Genomic DNA, 23,423 nt, shown 5'->3' with positions numbered 1-23,423 from the left:
TTGGAAGGCAGTCTTGCTTCTCCCATGACAGGGTGGAGTGACCAGGGAAAGGTTTAAATGCAACCTAGTGGCAGAAGCTCGAGTTGAGAAGAGCCCTAATGCTACGTGGGGTTCCTTGGAGGACAGAGCCACCTGGTTACCGCTGGGGAGTGGTGAGTTGAGGGTCAGAGGGCAGTATGGCCGTAAGCATGACTGTTTGGCTGGAGGAAGGAGGCAGGTTCTAACTAGCTTGTCCCAAACCAGGGAGCAGCCTTCAACACATCTTTGGTCACCCTATCTGGAAAACTCCCTCAGTAATCCTCTCAGAGAAGGAGGGTCCAGTTGCCTAATCTTGAGACAATGTGAAGTGTGCTCAGGTCTGGAGTGTGTGGCTCCCTTCACTTTCCTTCGCCTACGAATGGCGTGGAATAACTTTCTGAGATGTTTGCTTCCTCCCTGGTTTTAAAGAATGCTTCCAGCAGGAGGCAGCACCATGTTGAGTATTGTAACTGGAAACGAAATAACCTTCATTCCTCTTGAGAATTTAAGAGTAAGGGACAACCAAGGGTTCAAAGCGCTTCCTTTATTTATTTATATTTTGTAGAGAGAGGAGAGGAGGAGAGAGATGAAGAGAAAGAGGGAGGGGGAGAAAGAGAGAAACATCTATTTGTTGGTCCACTTACTTATGCATTCATTGGTGTATCCAGGACGACGCTCTAACCAACTGAGCTACCCAGGTAGGGTCAAGGGCTTCCTTTAACCAGTTTCCCTGTGCTATGGCCTCTGAACAGTTGGGAGAAGGAAAGATTCCCCTCCACTTTGGCAATGGGGAGTCCTCTCCCACTCTCCCTGCAGGATACATTCAAGTCATACTCATTCAAGAAAACCTACTCTTTAGGGGTCGTACTTTTCCCCAGTTAACCGCATTTCCTTACCTCCTCATGTTTGTTTAATCTCATGAGAAGGCTTTGTTCAAGTTATTTCCAGAAACTGAGGTCTCTGCTGCCTGTCACTGGGATGCTGGCTCTTCCACCCAGGATTAATTGTCCCCACAGCAAGAAGCACACATCCTCTGCTCAGTGGAGGGAGGGAGGGTTGGCCATGCTAAATTGTCAACCTTTTTGTGAGGAGACTAGGTTTCTGATTTAGGCAATGAAAGCTGCATGCACAACACAAGAATAGCACATGGCTTCCGTTCCTAGAGGTGTTACATCAGCTTCTGAAAGGCTTAGTTCGCCCACTGCTCCCTCTAGAGCGTAAAATAGTACCTGCACATAGGCACACAGTAGGCACTCAATAAATAACCCTTCCATCAATAAGAAAATACTATCAATCTTCGTTTGCTCCTTTGTCCCCCCACTGCACCCAAGTCTAAACGATCCACTGAACATCTGAATGACTCCACTTCCTTCCACCAGATTTACCTTAACCCCAATCTGTTACTGCCTTGTTCTAATACCTCCATCCAACATCCTAGTTGCCTACAGCTCAGAATCCAAACAGCCCAGATCTCTGTTCCAACCAATGTGGTATAAAGAGGATGGACTTTTCTACTGGACATATAGAAGCTGGACTCCTAATTCTGACATGCACAAGCCATGGATTTGTATAAAATGGGAATTAAAAACACCTACTTTAAGTGACAGGGATCCAAAGGTAAGATTGTAGTAAAGCTCCAGAATACAGAAGGCATTCCATCAGTGCTTTTTTGTTGTTGTTTCAATAATCTAATCCTATGCTATCTAAATTTACCTTGTGCTACCCAGCACACTTCAGCCTCACATACTATCTCTACACACATTATATTCATTCCAGACACGACGCCTTTGCTCAGGCAGTTTCCCCCACAGCCTCCATATCTTTTGCACTTCAACTGCTCCTCTCCTGCTGACCTGCCACACTCACTCCACTTATTTGGACTTAATCATGCCTCCTGGGATTATTTTTTCTCAGGTGTTTGTCTTGAAATTCTCTTGTATTGCCTTAAGATCTAGCATCTTGCTGGGCATGGACAAGAGGTTTAACAAAGGCTTGATAAATCAGAATGAAGTTGGATTTAGCTAGAAAAAACCACTTGCTGGGTCTATTAATGAACGCAGCTCTTCCTGAAGTACTGGTTTTTCAGATCTTGGGATTTCTTGGTTGGCTATGTGTCCTTGGGCTTTCCTTGAGTTGTTTCAACAATGATGGTCACACTAAAGGGTGCCAGTAAAAAGATGGCCTCCATCCATACCTCACCTGGCCACCTGGGAGCTGGAGGGATGCCCACAGCTGTGCCAACAGCAGTGTAGAGGCTGGAAAATTACTGGAAGTTCAGGTCCCTATGTGCCACTCGTGCTCACTGGGAATATTCCCCAAAGTTTGTTTTTGGCCTTCTCACTGTTTACTCCGAGCAGCTCCTAAACTGGCATTTCTTTCTGACCTCTCTTCTGAGTCTCCCAGACCAGCCATCTCCATGACACCTCTCTCCTCCTACCTCCTCAAGTGCTGTCAAGCCCCCTTGCCCAATGTAGCCTATTCCCATTTCCATTGATCTGGTTCAGCCTCTTCATTCATGTATGGAAAACCCAACATCTTTGACATTCTTCCAGCTAAACTGTTCTCTTGACCCCTGTATGTCAGGCCATTCATGATCCAGGAAGGCATTCCCCAAATTAAAATCCTGCCAGATTCTCATTCCCTTAACTCATGGCATCAATACAGCCTCCAAGCCTTGGACAATCACATTTTATTACATTTCTGGGTGTCCTTTTACTATTCATAGAACTTCTCATCTCCAGATCAGGTTGTAAGCTTCTTGGGAACACACATCATAGCTTAACACTTCTTTGTATTTCCTGATTCATCGCATGTGGCTCTGTCCCACAGTTGTTACTGGTCTTCCCAACTGCAAAAACAGTGCTTTTGGTGATGCTAGGGGGTGAGCAAGCCAAACTGTGATGGTTTCCTAGAATATCTGTACAAAAGCTTTAAGACTCCATACACTGGGATGTTAAATTGGACCACGGGAGACTTATCTCCCCAAGATGTTAATTTCCTCGAGGACAAGGACTGTGTCACATAGATCTTTGCTATTCCACAGCATCCAGCCAGAATGATGCTCAAGTAACACCTGGGTTTTCCAGAGGATACTTTCGTTCAGTGAGAAAGGTGCACAACTTGTGAAAAATTTTCTTATTGTCAGATAAATCGATTTTTACCTGTCTCTTGGACCCTGAAATAATAGCACCTAGGAGAGAAATGGATCATGTAGACTGTAAGACCTCTGGTTAAATGTCAGGAGGGGAAAGAATAAGATGCTTTCAATGGAAAGCCAAGGGATCAGGAAGGCTGATCAGATCTAGTTTGATTCCAGGTAGAGCTTTAGTTGTCTTTGTTCTGGTGGTGGTCCCTCAATAGTTTCATTTTAAAAAAATATATTTTTATTGACTTCAGAGAGAGGAAGGGAGAGGGAGAGAGATAGAAACATCAATGATGAGTCATTGATTGGCTGCCTCCTGCACGCCCCTAACTAGAGATCGAGCCCGCAACCAGGGCGCGTGCCCTGACCGGGAATTGAACTGCAATCTCCTGGATCCTAGGTCAATGCTCAACCGCTGACCCACACCCAGCGTTTCACTTTTTTATACAAAAAGGGTATGCTGTGCCTGAAGTCAACATGCCACTGTGGCCAGGTCCTTCCAGAAACCATCACCAGGCACATTCCAGCTGTCTTCACAGGGAAGGGGACTCCAACTCAGCTATAGAAAAGGGCAGTCCAGGGACTTGCTCACTAAGGCCTGCTGCTCCCCAAACAGCAGATGGATAAGTGCTATGAGCACAGAGCTTGTCAAGTCCACGTCAACCACTGCCTCCTGGTCAAAGGCCATCCATCCCCCAGCGCAGCCTATGATGAGAAACACCTGTTTCTCAGCAAAGACCCAGTTCGAACCCAGTCCCATCTCTCATTTACTAGTGTAATTTTAACTTTTGAGTTGGTCTTCTGAGCTGTAAAATGAGGATGACACCTGCTCTACTTATGTCATAGGATGGGCATGACAATCGAATGAGGTAATGTATAGGAAAGTGCTTACAGAGCCAGATGATCATTCAGAAGGGCTCCTCCATGCTTGCTTGGCATCCGAGGCCCTTAGAGATCTAGTCTTTTTTGGGCCATTTATAAAAGCCATTTCCAACCACATAAATTGCCTGCTCTGGCCAAGGCAGGCAACTTGATGTCCTGTCCTTACACACCCGGATTCCACAAGACCACCTGACCCCAGCAACATTGGGTCCCTGGCTCCCCGGAGCCCACTCATTCTCAGGATCCAACTGTAGTGTAACCTCCATGAAGCCTCCATTTGCATGGACTACTCGCTGGTAATTAATCCTATATAATCTCTTACAAAGCCCAGAAAAGAGGCAGCACCCCCCACAGAAAAATCACCCAGCACAGAAAAATAAGAGATGGAGAATAGCACAGCTCAAACCCAGTCCTATCTCTCATTTACTAGTGCGCAATTTTTAACTTCTGAGCTGTTAAATGAGGATGACACTTGCTCTACTTATTTCACAGATCAGCATGAGAATCAAATGAGATAATGCACAGGAAAGTGCTTTATATGTACTGTGCAGATAGTAGTTGGTGTTAGCTATCCACGTGGAGTAGAAAAGAGCTCAGACCGGGGCCAACTTTTGGCCCTAGGGCAAAGGTGGCTTTTATTTCCTCTCTGGGGGAAGTAGGGGGAGGGGAACTTCCCCAAACACACCAACCTAAGGAGAGGTGGGTGTACCCTCAGAGGAAGAGAGCAGGATGGTCATTCAAAAGGGCTCCTCCAAGTACACTTCCTGGCCCCAGGCTACAGGGTGTGTGCTCTTGAGAGTCACTCTCCTTGGAGTGCCAGCTCCTGCATGAATGGAGGCACATAGAGGTATCTGCTGGTGTTCACCAAGAGGAAGGGGGAACAGGTGCCCTGACTGAGGGAGCAGAGGACTGGGGTGGTCAACCCCATACCCAATGCCTGCCCAGGATGATAACTGGCGGATGTGACTCTTCTCGGGAGAAGGGCCAGAGGGGCCCAGAGGCATTGCTCAATCTGATGGCTGGTCCTTTAGATGTCCATCTCGAACTGTGACTCCTCACCTGGCGAGAGAAAGGAGAGAGGGCAGGTGAGCAATGATGATTGGTAGAACTGACATTTTAGAGGCCAGGGAGAGGTGTTATCTTTTCATTCTGGTGTTCCTACAAGAAGAGCAGAGGCTGGATTTCTGTTGCCAAGGAGAATGGAGGGAGGGCGGGACTATATTAGGTATTCCTGGAAATACAGGCCTAAAGTTGTCCTGTCCAGCTGTGCTCTCTTCCCTAATCCCAAAGGAAGAGCAGAGACCAGGAGAGGTGACAGTCCTGAATTTTATTTAATTTTTATTATTTTTTATAAGAATAAATGGTTACTTGTGAATTGACATAAACACAATTTCATAGAAAAATACTCCTTAAACATAAAGCTTTTTTGAGCTTGTGTCCCAACTTCTGATTAAGAAAACGGTACTATAACCTAACTAGGCATACATCCTATTGCCCATCAAATAGCCTGACCCTGTGGTAATTCAGCCACTCACTGCCCTCGCCCACTTACCACTAAAATTTCCAAGTCATTTATGCTGCTGTAGGTTGTTTTCCTTTTTAATGGAACTGCCTCATTCAGCATCTCCTGGGCAAGGCCCAAGGATCTACACAGCAAGATGCCTGCTCTGGCCCCACAGGGAAACAACTGGCCTCTTCTGGTTATATCCACACAAATACGTGGGTCCAAGGCCAGGAGCCTCGGCTTCTAACATCCAGTTCAGCAAAATAAAAAATGATGTCCCTCCCTTACCATCACACCCCATCACAACAACTGTGTAAAACTACTAGGCCATTGTGTGGGTAAGGCGTGCCACCTGGGGCACCACTGGGCCAACCCTGCATTTGTTATGGGCCAGAGCAGCTCTAGAAACTGAGAGGGAAGAAGGTATGCAACTGGGGGCAAGGGACAGTCCTTAGATAGCAGCGACTTAACAATTTCAGGAGTTGCTCCTCCATCCTCAACTTCCAGTCTTTGATTTGAAGCAAAAAGTAGGGGTGGAAGGCACAGTGCCACCAACCAGGTGAATCTGCCCATCCTTTCCATCCTTTCACACACGGCAGGGAACCCCACTGCCTGGGGGGTCCTTATTGCTCTCTGTGTCACTTCCCTCCCTTCCGCTGCTCTCCAAGTCTGAAAGGCAAGGCCACTGTCTCCTGTCTTGGGCTGTGGGGTTCCCAAGGTAATTATGAATCATGTCCTGCAGGCTCCGGGGAGACGGATTCTGCTGCGGTCAGCGGAGCCGGCCAGCCGAGGTCTCAGCTGCTTCCTGCCTGGCCTGGTGTACTGCCTCCCGGGTGAAGGGTCAGCGCGTCCCGGGCTGACTCAGTTTGTCCGCAAGTGCTTACACTGCATTCTCCCGCAGCGGGAGAGCTCAGACGCTCTGACAGCCAGTCAGGGTGCCGCAAAGACCACATTCACACACACCTCTGCCAGGGGGGCTGCTCTGGTTACTTGTGGGGAGGGACGGGGTACTGGAAGGACTTAGGGACCCCATGGCAAACATGCAGAAGCAACTGGTTGCATTGTTTCTACCCGTTTTCATCAAGAATCCACTAGTGGACAGACACCCTGACAGGAGGCATCTTGGATGTATTTCTGAGCCTATAGACATGCAATTTCCTGGAGGACAAGTACACCAAAGTCATTTCCTGCGCATGAACATCGTGGTGTATTTCAAGTGTTGCAGATACAAGGTACTGCTTTAGGGACAATTATATAAAGGGGCACACTGATTAGATTACCTAATGAGGCCAAATCCTCTTTCCTGGGGTTCTTGGGTCCCTATCATGGGGAAAGTTGGTACCGATGAAAGTTCTCCCCACCATCCCCCCAGTCCTTACCCCCACCCTCTGGACTCTGAGCTGCTCCGCAGGTGGGGCTGTCACCATCAGTCCCTCCCTGGAACTCCCTCTAGTGGATAGGACTCTCAGGCTGCACACATTCCCATCCCAAGGAACGGCCCGCCCAAGCTCACCGCCTGCTGGCTTATCTTCAGGGCTGTTTTGCAGATGGTTCTGGCTGGCTTCTGTGGGGGGCTCATCGCTTATAGGGCTAGTGACCCCCGGAATGGCAGGCAGGTCCCGTGGGGGTGTTTTGGTCACAGGTGAATTCCGACACTCTATCAGGAACTTCCGGTCATAGATGATCCTGGTACCTAGAAGGGTATAGGGACACTGGTAGAGCCACCTTGAACCCCCTGCCAGCTCATTTTTCCATGTCTCTGAGGCATAGCTGCAGCAGAGGCAGGTTTTCCTGTAAAAGCTGGACCTATAGCTCTGGCCCGTGTGGCTCGGTTGGTTAGGTGTAGTCCCATGCACTGGTTTGCCAGTGCGATTCCCAGTCAGGGCACATGCCGGGGTTGTGAGCTCAATCCCTGGTAGGGGGCGTGCAGGAGGCAGCCAATCCACATCCCTTTCTCACATCGATGTTTCTCACTCTCTCTCTCTTTCTCTCTCTAAAAATCAATTTTAAAAAATTCTTAAAATAAAAAAAAAGGGGGACCTATAAAAGGAGAAATGAGACTTATTCCAGGTGCCTGGTTACAGCTTAGGACTCTGCTGCCACCAAACTGCCCTGACTCCTATGACAAAGGCCACTCTGAGGGAAGAAGGGGCCCACTGGTCACCAGACTGTGTCCTTTCTCCCCTCAGAGCTTTGCACACCCTGCACTCTCTCCTTAAAGCCCACCAACTCACTTACCTAATTGGTGCTCAGTGTTATTACTGTGACAATCACATCCCACAGTGGAAAAGGTGCATTTTTCACTCACTTTTCAATTCTGCCCTTACAGTACCCTTATGGGATATCCAGAATCTTTAACTCCATTTTACAAATGAACAGACAGAAAATTAAGTGATTTCCCAACTAGGAAAAATGAGAACTTCCCTGCCTGGGCTTTGTGGAGAGGAGTGGCTCATTGGCTCCTCCTTCCCACAAAAGGATCTCCTGCTAAGCCCACCTCTCCATGCCACCCTGCTCTGCCCCTGGCACCGGTAAACCCATTGCTCTGAGGTGTCACTGCACTTCAGGGTTTGTACATGGTCTGAGTTCCATTCATTTTCTTTTTGTTTTCCTTTCCCAACTGTCACCCTAGACCATGTCTTATGGAATTATTCACTGTCCTAAACAATAACCTGGACCCATCCTGTGATACTTCAAAAAGGGGTGTTTTCTAAAGTACAGGACTCAGGGTCCTTGTGGGCGACCCAGCTGATTCATCAAGTAACAGTGACTAGTGAGAGGTTATTTACATTCGGTCCTTGTTTATCCTGATCATCTCTAAGCACCAGTAATATAATACCTCACTAACAGTTGCTGATTGCTCCCTTTCAACAAAGAGCAGGCCTCAGGTTCAAAGCCTGCAGCAGGCAGGGGAATCTAGCTAGAATTTAAAACTGTCTTCTTGTCATCATATTTCTTTTTATAGTTACCTTCTATTTATGGCAAGTGAATCTGGTTTTCCATATATAGTCGTGGTGACAAGTTTCCTTTTAATACATAATAGGATATAATTTAATACAGGGTGGGGCAAAAGTAGGTTTACATTGTTTATATGGAAAATAATAATAATAATGCAAGAATAAACCATTTTGCGAACTAACAACTGTAAACCTAATTTTTGCCTCATCCTGTATAACAGTATATGTTATATAATGTATGTAATAAAATATAATAAAATGAAATGAAAAAGGTAAGGTGATATAAAAATATTAAATACAGCCTGGCCAGGCATGGCTCAGCGGTTGAGCATCAATCTAGGATCCAGCAGATCACGGTTCGATTCCTGGTCAGGGCACATGTCTGGGTTGTGGGCTTGATCCCCAGCCGGGGGTGTACGGGAGGCAGCCGATCAATGACTCTGTCTCATCATTGATGTTTCTACCTCTCTCTCTCCCTCTCCCTTCCTCTCTCTGAAATCAATAAAAACATATTTAAAATAATAATAATAAAAAAATAAAAAAATTAAATAAATGTACAAGTAGAACACAAAGTATGATGAAAACTGCAACTGGTAGATGAATGTCTAGAATTTAGAAAACCGTGATTTCAGGGCGTCAGGCATGCCCTTCCTTATTAGTAACCCTGAACTATCTCCCTCATGGAAGGGCTGAGGAGTGACATTCCGACGGCTGGGACTTACTTCCTGAGGTTAAAGCACGGGCCTGTCTGAGCTCGGAGCATGAGTCCATGAGGTTGGGCTCCACATGCTGAAGAGAGCCTGGGATGTGGAAGGGCAGTGGAATGGGAGCTCCGCCTACTTGCACACACTGTCCCAGTCTGACTCTGGCTCTAGGCTGTCACCTTGTCTTGCTTCGCTCCTCTGAGAGGCGACTGAAGTTGACAGCGCTGCTCATCATCACCAGGCAGTTTAAGTTCACAGCTCACATTTCTTGGAGGGAGGGGTATAAAGAAAACACAGAACAGGGGCTGCACCTTAAGGCTCTGCTACCAGCCAGCAATGCAACCCTGTGCTCGTTACCCTCTGTGCCTGTGTCTCCCCAACTTGGGTCCCAGTTTCCTCATCTGTAACACGAAGGGCTGTGTGCCTATGAACCAAGTAGGTTACGAATGAAGAACGGTCGCCTCTCCTTGAGGGGAGATGTCCTGGCTTCAGAGATGGGACCACTTTTCTCTGTTTCTTAATCCTCCAGGCTTAGCACCTTACCTTCTCACCTCCTTGCCTCCCCCCACCTTTGCTTTTTTGTTGGTTTGCTCACCAGAGCAGGGAACTGACGCCATCAGAGTGGAACCTAAGAGCTGGACATTCAATAGTCTCAAAAAAGAACTTGGAGGTCAGCAGCTGCTGGGAAGGTCCTTTATAGGTCATCAGCCCCCAGTGGTTTTTTTTAAAAAATTGTGGTAAAATATAAGTAACAAAATTTACCATCTTAACCATCTTTAAGTGTACAGTTCAGTAGTGTTAAGTGCATTCACACACTCTTTTTGTCTTGCAAAACTGAAACTCTGTACTCATTAAACAACTCCCCACTTCCCCTCCCCCTAACCACTGGCAACCACCATTCCGCTTTCTGTCTCTATGGCTTGGACTACTTTAAGTCCCTTACGTAAGTGGAATTATACATTATTTGTCCCCTTGGGACTGGCTTATTTCACTTAGTATAATGTGTTCAAGATCCATCCATGTTGTTGTAGCATTCCATTGTATGGGTATACCACATTTTGTTTATCCAGACATTTGGGTTGCGTCCACCTTTCTGCTACTATGAATGATGCTGCTATGAACATGGGTGTGCAAATGTTTCTTTGAGACCCTGCTTTCAATTCTTAGGGGTATATGCCCAGAAGTATCCCTGGCAATTTCTAAATCATTAATTACATTTAAGAAGAGAAAAAGAAACAGCCTCCGAGCCCTTTGTCTTATAGCTAGAGCACTTAATTAAAAATCCTCATTTGTGCTAATAAAATCCATAAACTAAGTGACTGCAGAGGTGGCACCCAAGACATCCACCATGGGGGTATCTCAGCTGTGGAGGGTCAACAGTGGTGTTCAGAGAGTCAGCTGACAAGGCACCAAGCCTAGGAGGGGCACGGGGGGGGGGGGGAACCACAAAGCCACCTCTGACTCCGTTGGGGCCAGCAAGGAATAGTAGCTACAGATCAATGTGGTGCAAATGTTTCCTATGAAGCTCTTTGGCTTGTGAAGCCATTTTTCTTCCATCCCTCCATGGGACTCACCACTATGTGGCTCGTCAAGTATGTATTTTTAAGAATTTGTGATATAGTTATATTGAAAGAATGGGAAGGAAGAGGGTGTATAAATGTTAACAAATTATCATCTATCAAAAAAGCAAATCAATAGATAAAATCAAGAAAAGTTAGAAATACAGAGGTAAATCCCCCAAGAAAGAGCTGAGAAATGTTGTTAGTTGCTTCTAAAGGGTGGGATGGAGGTGGGAGAAGCTAGAGGTTGTTCTGTTAGAAGCCTTTTACTACTTTTGAGTTTTAACTATTTACATATATAAACTATTTACGTATAGTAACTTTAAAATACTTTTATTATAAAAAAATCAAGCACATACAAAGTAGAGAGATTAATATAATCACACACACACACCCCTTAAATTTTTTTTTGAAAACTAAGCTACAGGTTAAATAAATCATGGGCCAGACCTACAGTGCAATGCTGTACAGCTGCTATTTGGAATAAGAAAAGTGTATATGTTGCAACAGACTGATGAATGGGGGGAGGGGGAGCACGGGGGGGGGGGGGGGAGCGAAAGAGATTAACCAAAGAATTTATATGCATATAAGCATAGCCCACGGACACAGACAATAGTGCGACAAAGGCCTGGGGAGAGGGTGGGAGCGGGGGTCAATGGGGGGAAAAAGGGGGATATCTGTAATACTTTCAACAATAAGGACAAATTTTTTAAGAAGTATACATTGTTCACAATATATTGTATGAAAAAGAGTCACAGAACTGTATGTGGTTTGTGTTTGGTTACCTCTGGGGGGTAAGAATTAAAGCCGGGGGGTAAGAATTAAAGCCAACAACCAAACAAACATCTTTTAACTTAGCATTTTTTCTAAATACAAAATTCTAATAAGGATATAGGGACAATAAACAAATACATAAGGATATAGGGTCAGAATAGGAAGACACTCCCCCCTCCCGCCACACAAAAAGCCCTGGGGCCCCCTGCTGGGCTGGAGAAGCAGCGTGGTGAGCTCACCCCAGCACCTCCCTGCGTGGTGTGTACGAGGCCCCAGCCACACTGGACTTGACTCCCACAGGCTGTACTCAAGGATGGGGGCTTCTGCAACCCAGGGACAAGCTTTAATGCTCACCTACACATTAGCAATCTTTATTCCATCCTACACCCCAAAAGTAGGTGTGCTGGTCTCATGCATGCTCCCACAGAAGCCCTTGTACCAGCACCATGCTAGGCGCTAGGCATATAAGCAACAGTTAGCTACAGTAAGAGGTTCCTGACCTCAGACACTCGTGATTTAGTCTGAGAAGGACCTAAAAACAAATGAATATAGTCAACTGTGCAAAGTCTAAAACAGGTGTGCCTGGCTGGGTGTGGCTCAGTGGTTGAGCATCAACCTAGGATCCAGGAGATCTTGGTTCGATTCCTGGTCAGGGCACATGCCCGGGTTGCGGGCTTGATCCCATGGGGGGGCGGTGAGGGAAGCAGCCTAACAATGACTCTCTCTTCATTGATGTTTCTATCTCTCCCTCCCTCTCCCTTCCTCTCTCTCTGAAATCACTAAAGATATATTTAAAAAATAATAATAATAAAAACAGAGGCGTATGCGGGGACCACAGAGGGAGAGTGACAAAATCTACCCTGTGTATGCCAGTGGGGACAGAGATATCAAGCCCGCACCAACCCTGTCTTCCAGCTTCCAGGCAGCCTGAGAACCCAAGCCAGAGAAACATCCATGTCACCCCAATTCTGCACTGCCCCTAAGTGAGGGGGCCATCGGGGAGGTGGATTAGGGATGATCTAGACTGCAGAAACTGAAGGTGCAGAGCAGGGGAATCCAGAACCTTGTCTCCAGCAGGGCAGGAGGGGAACAGAGGTGGATTCCCCCATGATTCAAACCACCCTTGTAGCTGGGATCCTGCTGGGTGTGGGGGTGGGGTGGGGGGAAGGGAGAGTTCAAGGTTTGGTCTTGAACTACCTGTAGAGAACTGAGGCTATTTTCTAACTGAAAGCTTTTTTATTTATTTTATTTTTAAAAATACATCTTTATTGATTTCAAAGAGAGGATGAGAGGAGAGAGATAGAAACACTAATGATGAGTCATTGATCGGCTGCCTCCTGCACGCCCCCTGCTGGAAGTCGAGTATGAAACCCGGAAACCCGGGCGTGTGCCCTGACCGGGAATCGAACCTCGGTCTCCTGGATCATAGGTTGATGCTCAACTGCTGAGCCACGCCTGCTAGCAAACTGAAAGCCTTTTGAAATGAATTACCATGCAAGCACATGTGGGGAAAATGTAAGTTCAGGGGGCTGCAAGAGTTCCCTGCCCTGTGGAGAGAGGGGGTAGGGACAACATCCCAGGATGAATACTTGCTGCTCTTCTTACAGCCTGATAGTTAGAAACCCAGCTCTCCTATTTGCAAGCTATTAGTCAATCTCGTGGTGCCTCAATTTCTTCTTCTGTAGAATGGGGATGATGATGATAGTGCCAACTTTAGGGGGTTACTGCGTGAATTACAACAGTGGCTGACACAAAGTACGCCCTATACAAACAAATCCTAGCTATTACCATGACCAGGATGGCTTCAGGTGACATATTTCACCATTTATTTGGTCCCATCCACACCAGGGACCAATATATGGTCAAAGCTGGGACAAATCAGGGAAGAGGAAAACAACTCTGGAAAGAGACCTGCGGAGATGGGAAGAGAGGAGAGGGTAAGAGCATCCTCCATCCTTTTTGGGCCCAAAGAAACATGCCTCAGGATCCACCACGAGCTTTGGCATGTTTGGTAACCAGTGTCTTTTGGCTCCAGATGTGCACCAAACACAAGAATGGTATGTTTTCTCAAGTCATGCTCTGTGGTTAGGACAGTTTGCTTGAAGGTATAAAGTGATTTAGGCGTTCCCCCAGGGTCTGGCTTCCTCACCTATAAACAAAGATTGTGGCTTAGGTTCATGCAACTATTTTTAAAGCATCAACACCGTGACAGGCTTTATCAATAATCTCTAGGGTCAGTTCCAGCTCTGAGATGCTGCCATTTATTTTTAGGATCTCCTTGTTGGCAGGTGCTTAAAGTGGTACAAATAGCATGAGGCCTGTAGGCAGACATTCTGGGCTCAGACCAGGGCGTGCCATGTGCCAGCTCCTTGACTCCCGAGGCACAGACTTATTCCTCAGCTCCAAGAGGAGGTTACTAACAAAATTCACACCTCACAGGAGCATCATGAAGATTAACTAAGATAAGGAGTGTCTTGATTCCTTAAAAAAAAAAAATCTTTATTGATTTCAGAGAGAGGAAGGGAGAGGGAGAGAAAGGTAGAAACATCAGTGATGAGTCATTGATTGGCTGCCTCTTGCCGGCCCCCTACTGGGGATCGAGCCCACAACCTGGGCATGTGCCCTAACTGGGAATCGAACCACAATCTCCTGGATCATAGGTTGATGCTCAACCTCTGAGCCATGCCAGCCAGGCTTGACTCCTTTTATGAGAACAAACCATGACATCCACACAATTGCTATTAAAAGAAAATCACTTAGGAAAGCAAACATAAGCAGGTGAGAAGCTCCTTGGAGGCTGAGGAGCATTACTTATATCCTTTGTAGCCAGTACCGCATTGCATAAATGAATGCTAAAGCTTTCAGGAAAGGTGACCACAGCAATCACCATCGGTCATCACTGCCTGCCTATGGCCAGTCAATGCACCCACAGCCTGACATGCCGGGTCTCAGTTTCCCCCCAGTGAGGGAGATTCATTGCCCTCAACTCATAAACAGGAAACTAAGGCTCAGAAAGGCTGCTCCCATAGCCACTGACACCCAGAGGCAGACCTCACCTGTCTTATCTCCAGTCCTAAACACAAACCTCTATTCAAAATTAGCAAAGCAGACAGTCTAGTAAGCCTCAGCCAGCACTGGCAACTGGAAAAATTACAGGGGTCTTCAGACTTTTACTTCTTCTGAGTTTTTGGCTGGAACAGGATGTTCCCTGAGAGACAGGCCTGCCTTAATTCCTCTCCATCTCCCCACAGTACCCACACTCGGGTTCCAAATGCTGCTGGATGAGACTCCTGTAAGCTGAGACGAGTTCATCCCTCACTTCCCCCTGGGCCTCCCCTGGCAGAAGCATTCTTTCTTTGAGCAGGACATGAGGCCCAGCTAGAGTACAAGAATGGAATTCCTAGAACTGCTGTTCCCATTCCAGGGAAAGGGAGAGCATTTCACAACAGGGTCAGGGGGAGGTCTGAATGCTTGTGCTCAGATGCAAGCCAGCAACCTGTGGACAAAGTAATCCAGACCATTTTAAATTCAGCTCTCACCAGCTCCGTGTCAACCTGGAGGCCAGTGCACAGACGTGCCAGGGTCTACCAGGGATCTCCCCACCACCGTGACCACCAGGCAGGAACCACAAGTGTCTGGGCAGCTTTTCTGGCTGAGCTGTCTGTTTAGCAAGCAGAGCTGACTTGTCAGGGAGAAAGTCTTGGTGAGAGAAGCAGTGTGTGCTCAGTCCAAGGTTTTTTTTCACCTCTGTCCCCGCCAGCTCTGCAAAGAGAACCAAGATCTGGTTGTTTCTCAGATGCCAGGAATCTTATGAAGGTCCTCGAACACCAACTAGGGGCGTTCAGCGAGTGGCAAAGGCCTCTCTGGCTAGTCCCTCTCTTGGAAGGAATTCCCTAGAAGGGAATAAGTCCAGTTTATTTGAAAATTAAACAGGAGGAAAGGGCTTTTACAGAAGCTTTCATAACAAAATAGCTAAAATAATTATTCTGCCCTGGCTGGTGTGGCTTAATGGTTAGCATATCAGCCAGTGTACTGAAGGGTCCCAGGTTCGATTCCCAGTCAAGGGCATGTACCTGAGTTGCAGTTTGCTCTCCCCCACCCCCACTGTTGCAGCACGTGTGGGAGACAGCCAGTCTATGTGTCTCTCTGACATAGATGTTTCTCTTTTAAAAAAAATATCTGTATTGATTTCAGAGAGAGGAAGGGAGAGGGAGAGAGATAGATAGAAACATCAATGATGAGAGAGTCATTGATCGGCTGCCTCCTGCACAGCCCATGCTGGGGACTGAGCCAGCAATCCAGGCACGTGCCCTGACCGGGAATCAAACCGCAATCTCCTGGATCATAAGTCGATGCTCAACCTCTGAGCCATGTCGGCTGGGCGATGTTTCTCTTTCTTTCTCCTCTCCTCCTCCCTCTTTCCCTTCTACTCTCTCGGAAAAGCAATGGCAAAAAATATCCTCCACTGACGATTAACAACAAAAATTTTTAAAAAGTTATTCTAAGGGCTGGCCAAGCTCCTTCCCCCTCTCTCACTCCCCCGAACACTTCAAAATGCCTGTTTAGAGCAGGCTGAGGGGACCCCTGAGCTTACCAACAGGGAGTGCCCTTCCGAAATGCTTGGTTACACAGAAACACATGCTGTCCTAGGAAAGGGGAGGGGCCTTGTTTGTGTGAATTGTGTCCCCCTAAATTCACATGTTGAAGTCCCAACCTCCAGTACCCCAATGTATTTGGAGATAAGGTATTTAAGGAGGCCATAAAATTAAAATGAAGCCACTGGGGTGGGGTCCTAATCCAATATGCTGGTGTCCTTATAAGAGAGATACCACAGGGGAACAAGCTGCAGCCACGACCATGACCACAACCACAACCACGGGAAGAAGCAGTAAGAAGGTGGCTGTCTGCAAGCAAAAGGACAAGGGCCTCAGGAGAAACCAAGCCTGCCGGCACTTTGATCTTGGACTTCCAGCCTCCAAAACAGTGAGAAAATAAATTTCTATTGTTTAACTACCAAGTTTGTGGTATTTTGTTACAGCAGCTCTAGCAAAGTAATATAGGCCCACTTTTGTTCTGAAGAGCTGATCAGAGAAATCTGTTTTCTCACAGGCTCTCTTTAAGGCAAGAGACCTAGTTCTTAACCTCTACACTATATGCATCATCAGGAAACCAAAGGGAATTCAGAAGTCGCCTACCTCCTGGTATTCTCACTCCTACCCAGTTTTAGACTGCTGGACTCAAAAACTTGACTCTATCCTATTGCCAGGATTCCAGAAAATCAAGGATGTTCAAATTGGAGGGCAGAGCAAGTGTAGGCTCCTCTGAAGAGTGTACCCAAAGCCTGGCCACTTGCGGAGGAAAGAGAAAGTAGGCTGGGTAGTGGTGAGTAAGGGGAGGCATGACAGAAAGTGGAATGCATTGCCCAGTGGTCTGGCATCATGGCCATCTGTATGATTTGCTTTGTGGAGCTGGACATAAGGCCTTGAAAATGGAGCATGGGATCTATGACTCAATGTTTTCTGGAAGGTGTCCTCTGCTCTTAAACCCAGAGGGGATTCACAGGCTTGTGATTCTGGTTTGCTTCTACACCTGGCCTTGGCTCTGCTGGCCAGTTAAGTTCTCTCAAAGGTCCATTTTTTTGAGCTTTGGCCCTTGTGGAAAATGGTCTGAAAACACAGTCCCCATAACTCCTCCCATCCCTGTTCACACAGGTGACTTCCCTCATTTAAAGGCAGTTATTTCCCCCTCTCTTTGAATCTGGGCTAGCCCTGTGTCTTGCTTTGACCAACAGTGTAAGTGATGTTATGTGACTTCTGAGCCTGAGCCTTGAGAAGCCTTGAAAACTGCCAACTAAATACGCTCAGGTTAGACTCCTGAATGGTGTGAGACCAAGAGGATAAAGAGGGCTCCCAGACTTCCTGGTGTCCCCAGCAATGCCCCAGATTTGTGGGTAAGGCCATCTTGGACCTTCTAGCCAAGGGCAATTCAGCTGCCAACTATATGCAGCCAGATGAATGAGTGCAGGCAAGATCATCAAGGAATGTTGTTGAAGTTACTAGTTTTGTGATGGATTGTTACACAGTAATAGCTAACTGATACAGCCATTCTCATCAACACAAGTATCTCTGGGTAGCTGGTGAGCACTGATATTAGCGCCTAGTCTCTTAGTGAACTTTCATGGGCATAGACATTGGATTACAAGGCCCCCTTTGTTGCCCATGTCCTTGAGAACCCAAATGCCATGGGCAAATGTCATCTACTCCTACCTAGTCAGTGATGCTAAGTGCAAACATGTAAATAAGAAGTGTCAATCCCAGTGTCTGAGACCCTGTGCCCCAAACAGACTTGTTCAGTCTAAAAAAAGTCACTTCCTTCTACTTTCTGCTAAACAATAATAGAGAAAAGTAGTATCAGTAATACTATTATCTGTAATACTGGAATAAGTGGGAAAGTTCAGAGAAAGTAAGTTTCTGTTTTTGGGACATCCCAAGATAAATAATGATACCCTGTAAATGTTATCATTAAGACAGCTCAGACCCCGGGCCTGGTGGTAAAGAAACTAGGTTACCCTAATCCATCCTTCCTTCCCTCCTTCCTTCCTTCCTTCCTTCCTCCCTCCCTCCCTCCCTCCCTCCCTCCCTCCCTCCCTCCCTCCCTCCCTCCCTCCCTCCCTCTTCCTTCCTCTTTCTTTCTTTCTTTCTTTCTTTCTTTCTTTCTTTCTTTCTTTCTTTCTTTCTTTCTTTCTTTCTTTCTTTCTTTCTTTCCTTTCTTTCTTTCTTTCTTTCTTTCTTTCTTTCTTTCTTTCTTTCTTTCTTTCTTTCTTTCTTTCTCTCTCTCTCTCTCTCTCTCTCTCTCTCTCTCTCTCTCTCTCTCTTTCTTTCTTTTTTAAATGCTTTTATTGACTTTAGAGAGAGAGGGAGGGGGAAAGAGAAATATTGATTGATTGCCTCCAGCATGTACCCTGACCAGGGACTGAACTGGCAACCTGAGTATGTGCTCTGACTGGGAATTGAACCAGTGACTCTCTGGTGCATGGAACAACGCTCAACCAAGTCACGCTGGCCAGGGCATGAGAATGCTTTCATTCCAGGATTCTTGTCAACCCTTCACATTCTAAACACCAGACCTGGCACTCACTTGTGGAGATACAAAGATGAGTAAGACTACTCTGAAAGAACTTCCTGGCCAACCGAGGGAGCAAACACGTAAACAAATACACGTGATTCATTTGTTATGAATCATAATGGAGGAAGAACACTGGCATGGATCTAGGTAAGACCAGAAAGTAACAGGTTTTTCATTTGTCTGAACATGCAAGAATCTATGCATATAATGAACAACTTTCATTAAAAACTTTCACCTTGGGAAGCAATCCTTTTTTCAATACTGTTGCCCCTAACTCCTCTTCTGGAATGACATCCATTATGAGAAAATGCCTCACTACCAACAGATAAAGATGGTACCACCCTGTTGGCCCTTTCACCAAATTTGGTAATAAAAAACTTTTTGCTTTTTCAGGAAAAAACAAACAAACTCTTCTTACAAATAATAAGGCCGGCCACCTTTGAGGATATTTAAAAAATATGTAAGCCTTTGAATGCAATTAAAATTTAACAGCTATGTCTGCACTGTTAGAATATGAGGCCTACGAGGGTGACTACTCTGAGTAGGCAATTCTGACTTAAGTCTCATTCAAGTTCTACTGGTTATGGGGTTATGGGGTATCCGTCTAATTTCTTCATTCTATAGATACAACTCTGATGCTTATAATTCTATTTCAGGTATGTCTTCATCTTCAACTAGAAATGCAATTCCTTGAGGTCAGACTGACTTTCCGGATGTGTAAATGCCTTAAAAACAGGGAGGCTTGTGGGCATCAGAGGGAATTTGGGGTGCTCTACAACTAGCCCCCCATCAAAATCTCTAATGAGGACATAGTGTGGAATGTTCTAAATGCTTTAAAAGGAAGCTCAGGTCAGTGTGAAAAGAGGCCCATTTTATTTCCCTCACTGCCTTAATGTACAAGTACTTTTAACCTGCCCCTAATAATGAGCCCTCGTCTCCCCTATGTGACTAAGGCCTCGGGCACTGGTTGTGCTCTAGCTTCAGTGCCCAGCAACCTCCCCCTCTTCCTGGCACTGCCAGTTCTATAGCCAAACACTTGGGTGCTGCTCAAAGGTAAGCTTCCTGGGCACACACTTTGTTTGTCTAACCAAACAAGGTGTCATTAACACCTGTAGCCCTACCTGCTTACCTCCGATTAAACTTATCCAGGTATAGGACTTAAGTATGACTACTACCAAGCAACCCCTACAGGCTTTGGGCTCAAACATTTAACATGGAACTGGGAACATGTAGGTTGGTGGGGGTGGGGTAGAACAGAGGAAGGTTTCTGACTCATTCCAACATTCTGCTGGTTTGTGGTGCCACTGTAGGTTTTCAAAACTCCATGGACTCAAATATTCAAAAATGACACTCCCTGTAGCAAATTTCTCTTAAATTCTCCAGACATTTAACTTCAGATCAGTGGCTCAGCCTGTGTGTGTGTGTGGTGTGTGTGTGTGATGGTGATAAATGGCCAGGGAAAGTAAACTGAAGTCATTGGAATGAAGAAAGCTCAAATCAGCTGCTGCTCCTTTTCCTCCAGGGACAAACACTGCAGTGCCATATCCAGCAAGAGTAACTGCTGGACACTTACTTCAACAGCTCCTGACATCTTCTGTAAATGGAGTGCGGGCCCCCATGCAGACTCTTCAGACTCTGGTTTAAAGACCGATGCCAAACCCAACCTCAAGAGACACCTACCTGGATAGAAGCATCACTTTTTGCCAGACCCCAAGGTGTGAAAAGGTGAGGGAAATCATGTTCCACTAATTCTTGAGTACAGTAGTCTCCCCTAGACCCCTAGTGGATGCCTGAAACCATAGATAGTATGGAACCCTAAGTCACTAACAGGTGGACAGCATATTCAGCATGCATATGCTGGACAAAGGGATGATTCCCTACCCAGGTGGGACAGAGAAGGGTGCCATAAGATTCCATCATGATCAGAATGATATGCAATTTAAAACATGAATTGTTTATTTCTGGAATTTTCCATTCAATTTTTTTGGGCCGTGGATAACTAAAACCAAGAAAAGTGAAACCATGGATAAACGGGTGGGGAAGGGGGGGCACTATTGTGCTCAGTGTGGTATTTAAAGCAATCACTGGGAGCTAGTTAAAAATACAGAATCTCAGGCTCTACCCCAGAATCTACAGAATCAGAATCTGCATTTAAATGAGGTTCCCAGGTAATTTATATGCACATTTAAAGACTGAGAAACAGCACTCCAGACTGGAGCAAAAGGGCACCAGAATGACCTTTTCTCATTAGTTCAAGCTTCTCTGCCCTGGCAAAGGAGTAGGGTAAAGTATGTTTTGGAGGAAGGTTTCACACCTCAACTAACTGAGGCAGAGGTAAGCCAGGATTCTCCAGTTATGGACTGTGAGCTGTGCCTGCCCCACTGGATACCCCAGACAAGGAAGACCTTGGTTTAGGCTCCTGGCACTGGTAGCTTTCTCCCAATTGGCCTCCGAAACTAAGTTATACTCTGATGCAGAAGCCCCTTCCCCTCTCTCCCAACTAAAGACTCTCAAAGAGAGGAGAATTTGCTGTGGTCTGCCAAAAAAACACCCATTTCCCAGTCCAAAGTGAGAAGTAGAAAGTTCCCTATAAACAGTACCTCTGGGTGTTGTTTCCAATCTGATCTGTCCCCATCTAGCAACAAAAGGTGCTAACCCCCCCCCCCCAAAAAAAAACCCCTAGCCGGTTTTGCTCAGTGGTTAGTGTCAGCCCACAGACTGAAGGGTCCCAAGCTCAATTCCGGCCAAGGGCACTTACATCAGTTACAAGCTCGATCCCGGACCCAGTAGGGCCCCTGCAGGAGGCAACCAGTCGATGTTTCTCTCTCTCTCCCTTCCACTCTCTCTGAAAAGCAATGGAAAAAAATATCCTCAGGTGAGGATTTAAAAATAAAAATAAAAAGGTGCAAAAAAGGGCTTCCTGAGCTTTCAGGCCTCAGTGCCCACTCTGAACAAATCAAGCAGATTCACACCCTCACTTGAAGAAATCCCACAAACTGTTGGGAAAGGTGCTGAAAGACACATCATGACACACAAAAAGCAGAGCAGCATAGAGTTCATAAAGGGAATCTGAGTCACAAGCGGCAGGCAGCGTCCCTGGGAACTTTTCCTTGGGCCATTTTTAAAAGGAGAGAGGGCAGTTTCCCCCTCTATGCTGGGTTGCTGTTTCTTGCTCAGCTTGGGAAAGCAGTGTGATACTGGACAATGGACACAGGTTTTTAAGCTTTGGGGCCTCAGTGCCATGTCCCATAGAATAAGGTGGCGCCGCTAGACAGGAACATCTGATTCCTGAACAATTCCAACTTTGTATGTTTTGCACCAAACAGCCCAAGACCTCGCTGGTTGGTGGGACAGCTGCCTGAGAAAATAAGCACTTGGCCCCGGGGGCTGGCAGAAGAGGCTGCCCCCTGCCCCGCCCCCCCGCCCCCTGCCCCGCCCCCTCCCCCTGCCCCGCCCCCTCCCCTCCCCCCCCCCCCCCCCCCCCCGCCCCCTAGTCTCTCAGCGCTGCGCCAGGATCCGAGGCAGTTTTCGTGTAGTTTGGCCAGGAACAGCGGAGGAGGGTGTAGGGGAGGGAAGAAGGGCCAAAGGGGGCGAGGACTGCGCGAGGATGGGAGGGACCTGGTGCGCCACGAGGAGGACTTCATTATGCAAACAAGCGGGCAGGTTTCATCAGCGCCGGCGCTCCGGGTTCCCGGGCTGGGAGGGAAAGCCTGGCTCCCGAGGGAGCTCTAGCCTGGCCCAGCCCGTGCCAGCCCAGCTTCCTCTTCCTCATCCACTCTTAGGGAGGTCACACGCGTCCCCCCTCCCCCCGGAGAGAGGAACGTGTTTTTCTGCACAGCCCTGCCCGAACCCCAGGTCCCTCGGCAGAGATCCCACACGCGTAAGTGGGCAGCCGGCCGCAGGTGCCGGCGAGGCTGCTGGAGCAGGCGGACACCCTCAGCCCCAAGCCTCCGTCAGAGGGTGCTGGCCCGGCGCAAAACTGGGCGCACCTCGGGAAGGAAAAGAAACCTGCGAGAGTCATTTATCCCAACAGAGAGCGCCCGGGCTCACCCTTCCCCCGCCCCGCCCCCGAAAAACCCCAGGCCAGTCCTCTCCTAGATCCCTGGGCACCCTGACCCCACCGTATTCCGCCTGAGAACTGTCCCCAGCACCCACCAGGGGCAGCGCGCCTCGGCAAGGGGCAGTCCTGGAAGCGCGCCTATCTGTTTGGGTGGGGGCGCTCAGCTGTCTCTCCCAGGAGGAGGAAACTAATGGGGCAGTTTGCAATCACCGCTCTGGAGGACGCACCCAGAGCGCAGGCAACGGGACGCGGCCGTCCGCGCGCTCCCTGTGGCCACCTCCGCGGCCCGCGCTGCCGCCCTGCCGCCCCTTACCCGCTCTGCCCAGTCCCCGCGCCCCTGACTCCGCTCGCCCGTCCAGTGGGCGGTGGCCGACCGTCCCCGCTCCTGCCCAGCCTGTCCCCCTAGAGCCCGCGCCTACCTCCCGGGGTGGTGCTGAAGAGCGTGCCGCCGGGGGTGGTGCTGTAGTCCCCGGGGGGTAGCTGCACGCCGTCGCTGAGGACCACCCGGTGAGTGGCGGGGATGGCCCGGCTTGGGGTCTGGCTGCAGCTGCTGCCCCCGGACATGGTCTTCCGCGCTCGTGCCAGCAGCCAGAACGTGGCCCCGCAGCCGCTGCTCCCCGCTCCGCTCCGCCTCGCCCTGGCCCGCCCCGCCCCGCCCCCCTCGAGGCCGTCCCTTCCGCCTCTTTCTCCCCACGCCC

At 47.8% G+C, this 23,423-nt stretch overlaps 1 protein-coding gene across 1 annotated transcript; it reads right to left on the bottom strand.

Moving 5' to 3' along the window:
• Positions 1–549: 549 nt before the first annotated feature.
• EIF4EBP1 (eukaryotic translation initiation factor 4E binding protein 1) lies at positions 550–23,373 on the bottom strand. The gene is made up of 3 exons (XM_081127419.1): positions 23,145–23,373; positions 7,060–7,239; positions 550–5,101 (listed from the first exon to the last, which is right to left on the bottom strand). Exons 1-3 carry the CDS (start codon positions 23,287–23,289, stop codon positions 5,070–5,072), a joined length of 357 nt encoding a protein of 118 aa, XP_080983545.1. The 5' UTR covers positions 23,290–23,373; the 3' UTR covers positions 550–5,069.
• Positions 23,374–23,423: the final 50 nt, after the last annotated feature.

The sequence above is a fragment of the Miniopterus schreibersii genome (genome assembly GCF_964146895.1).
Source record: "Miniopterus schreibersii genome assembly, chromosome: 2".
Lineage (NCBI taxonomy): Eukaryota > Metazoa > Chordata > Mammalia > Chiroptera > Miniopteridae > Miniopterus > Miniopterus schreibersii.
Note: the sequence above shows the minus strand (reverse complement) of the source record. Positions and strands in the feature narration are given on the sequence as shown.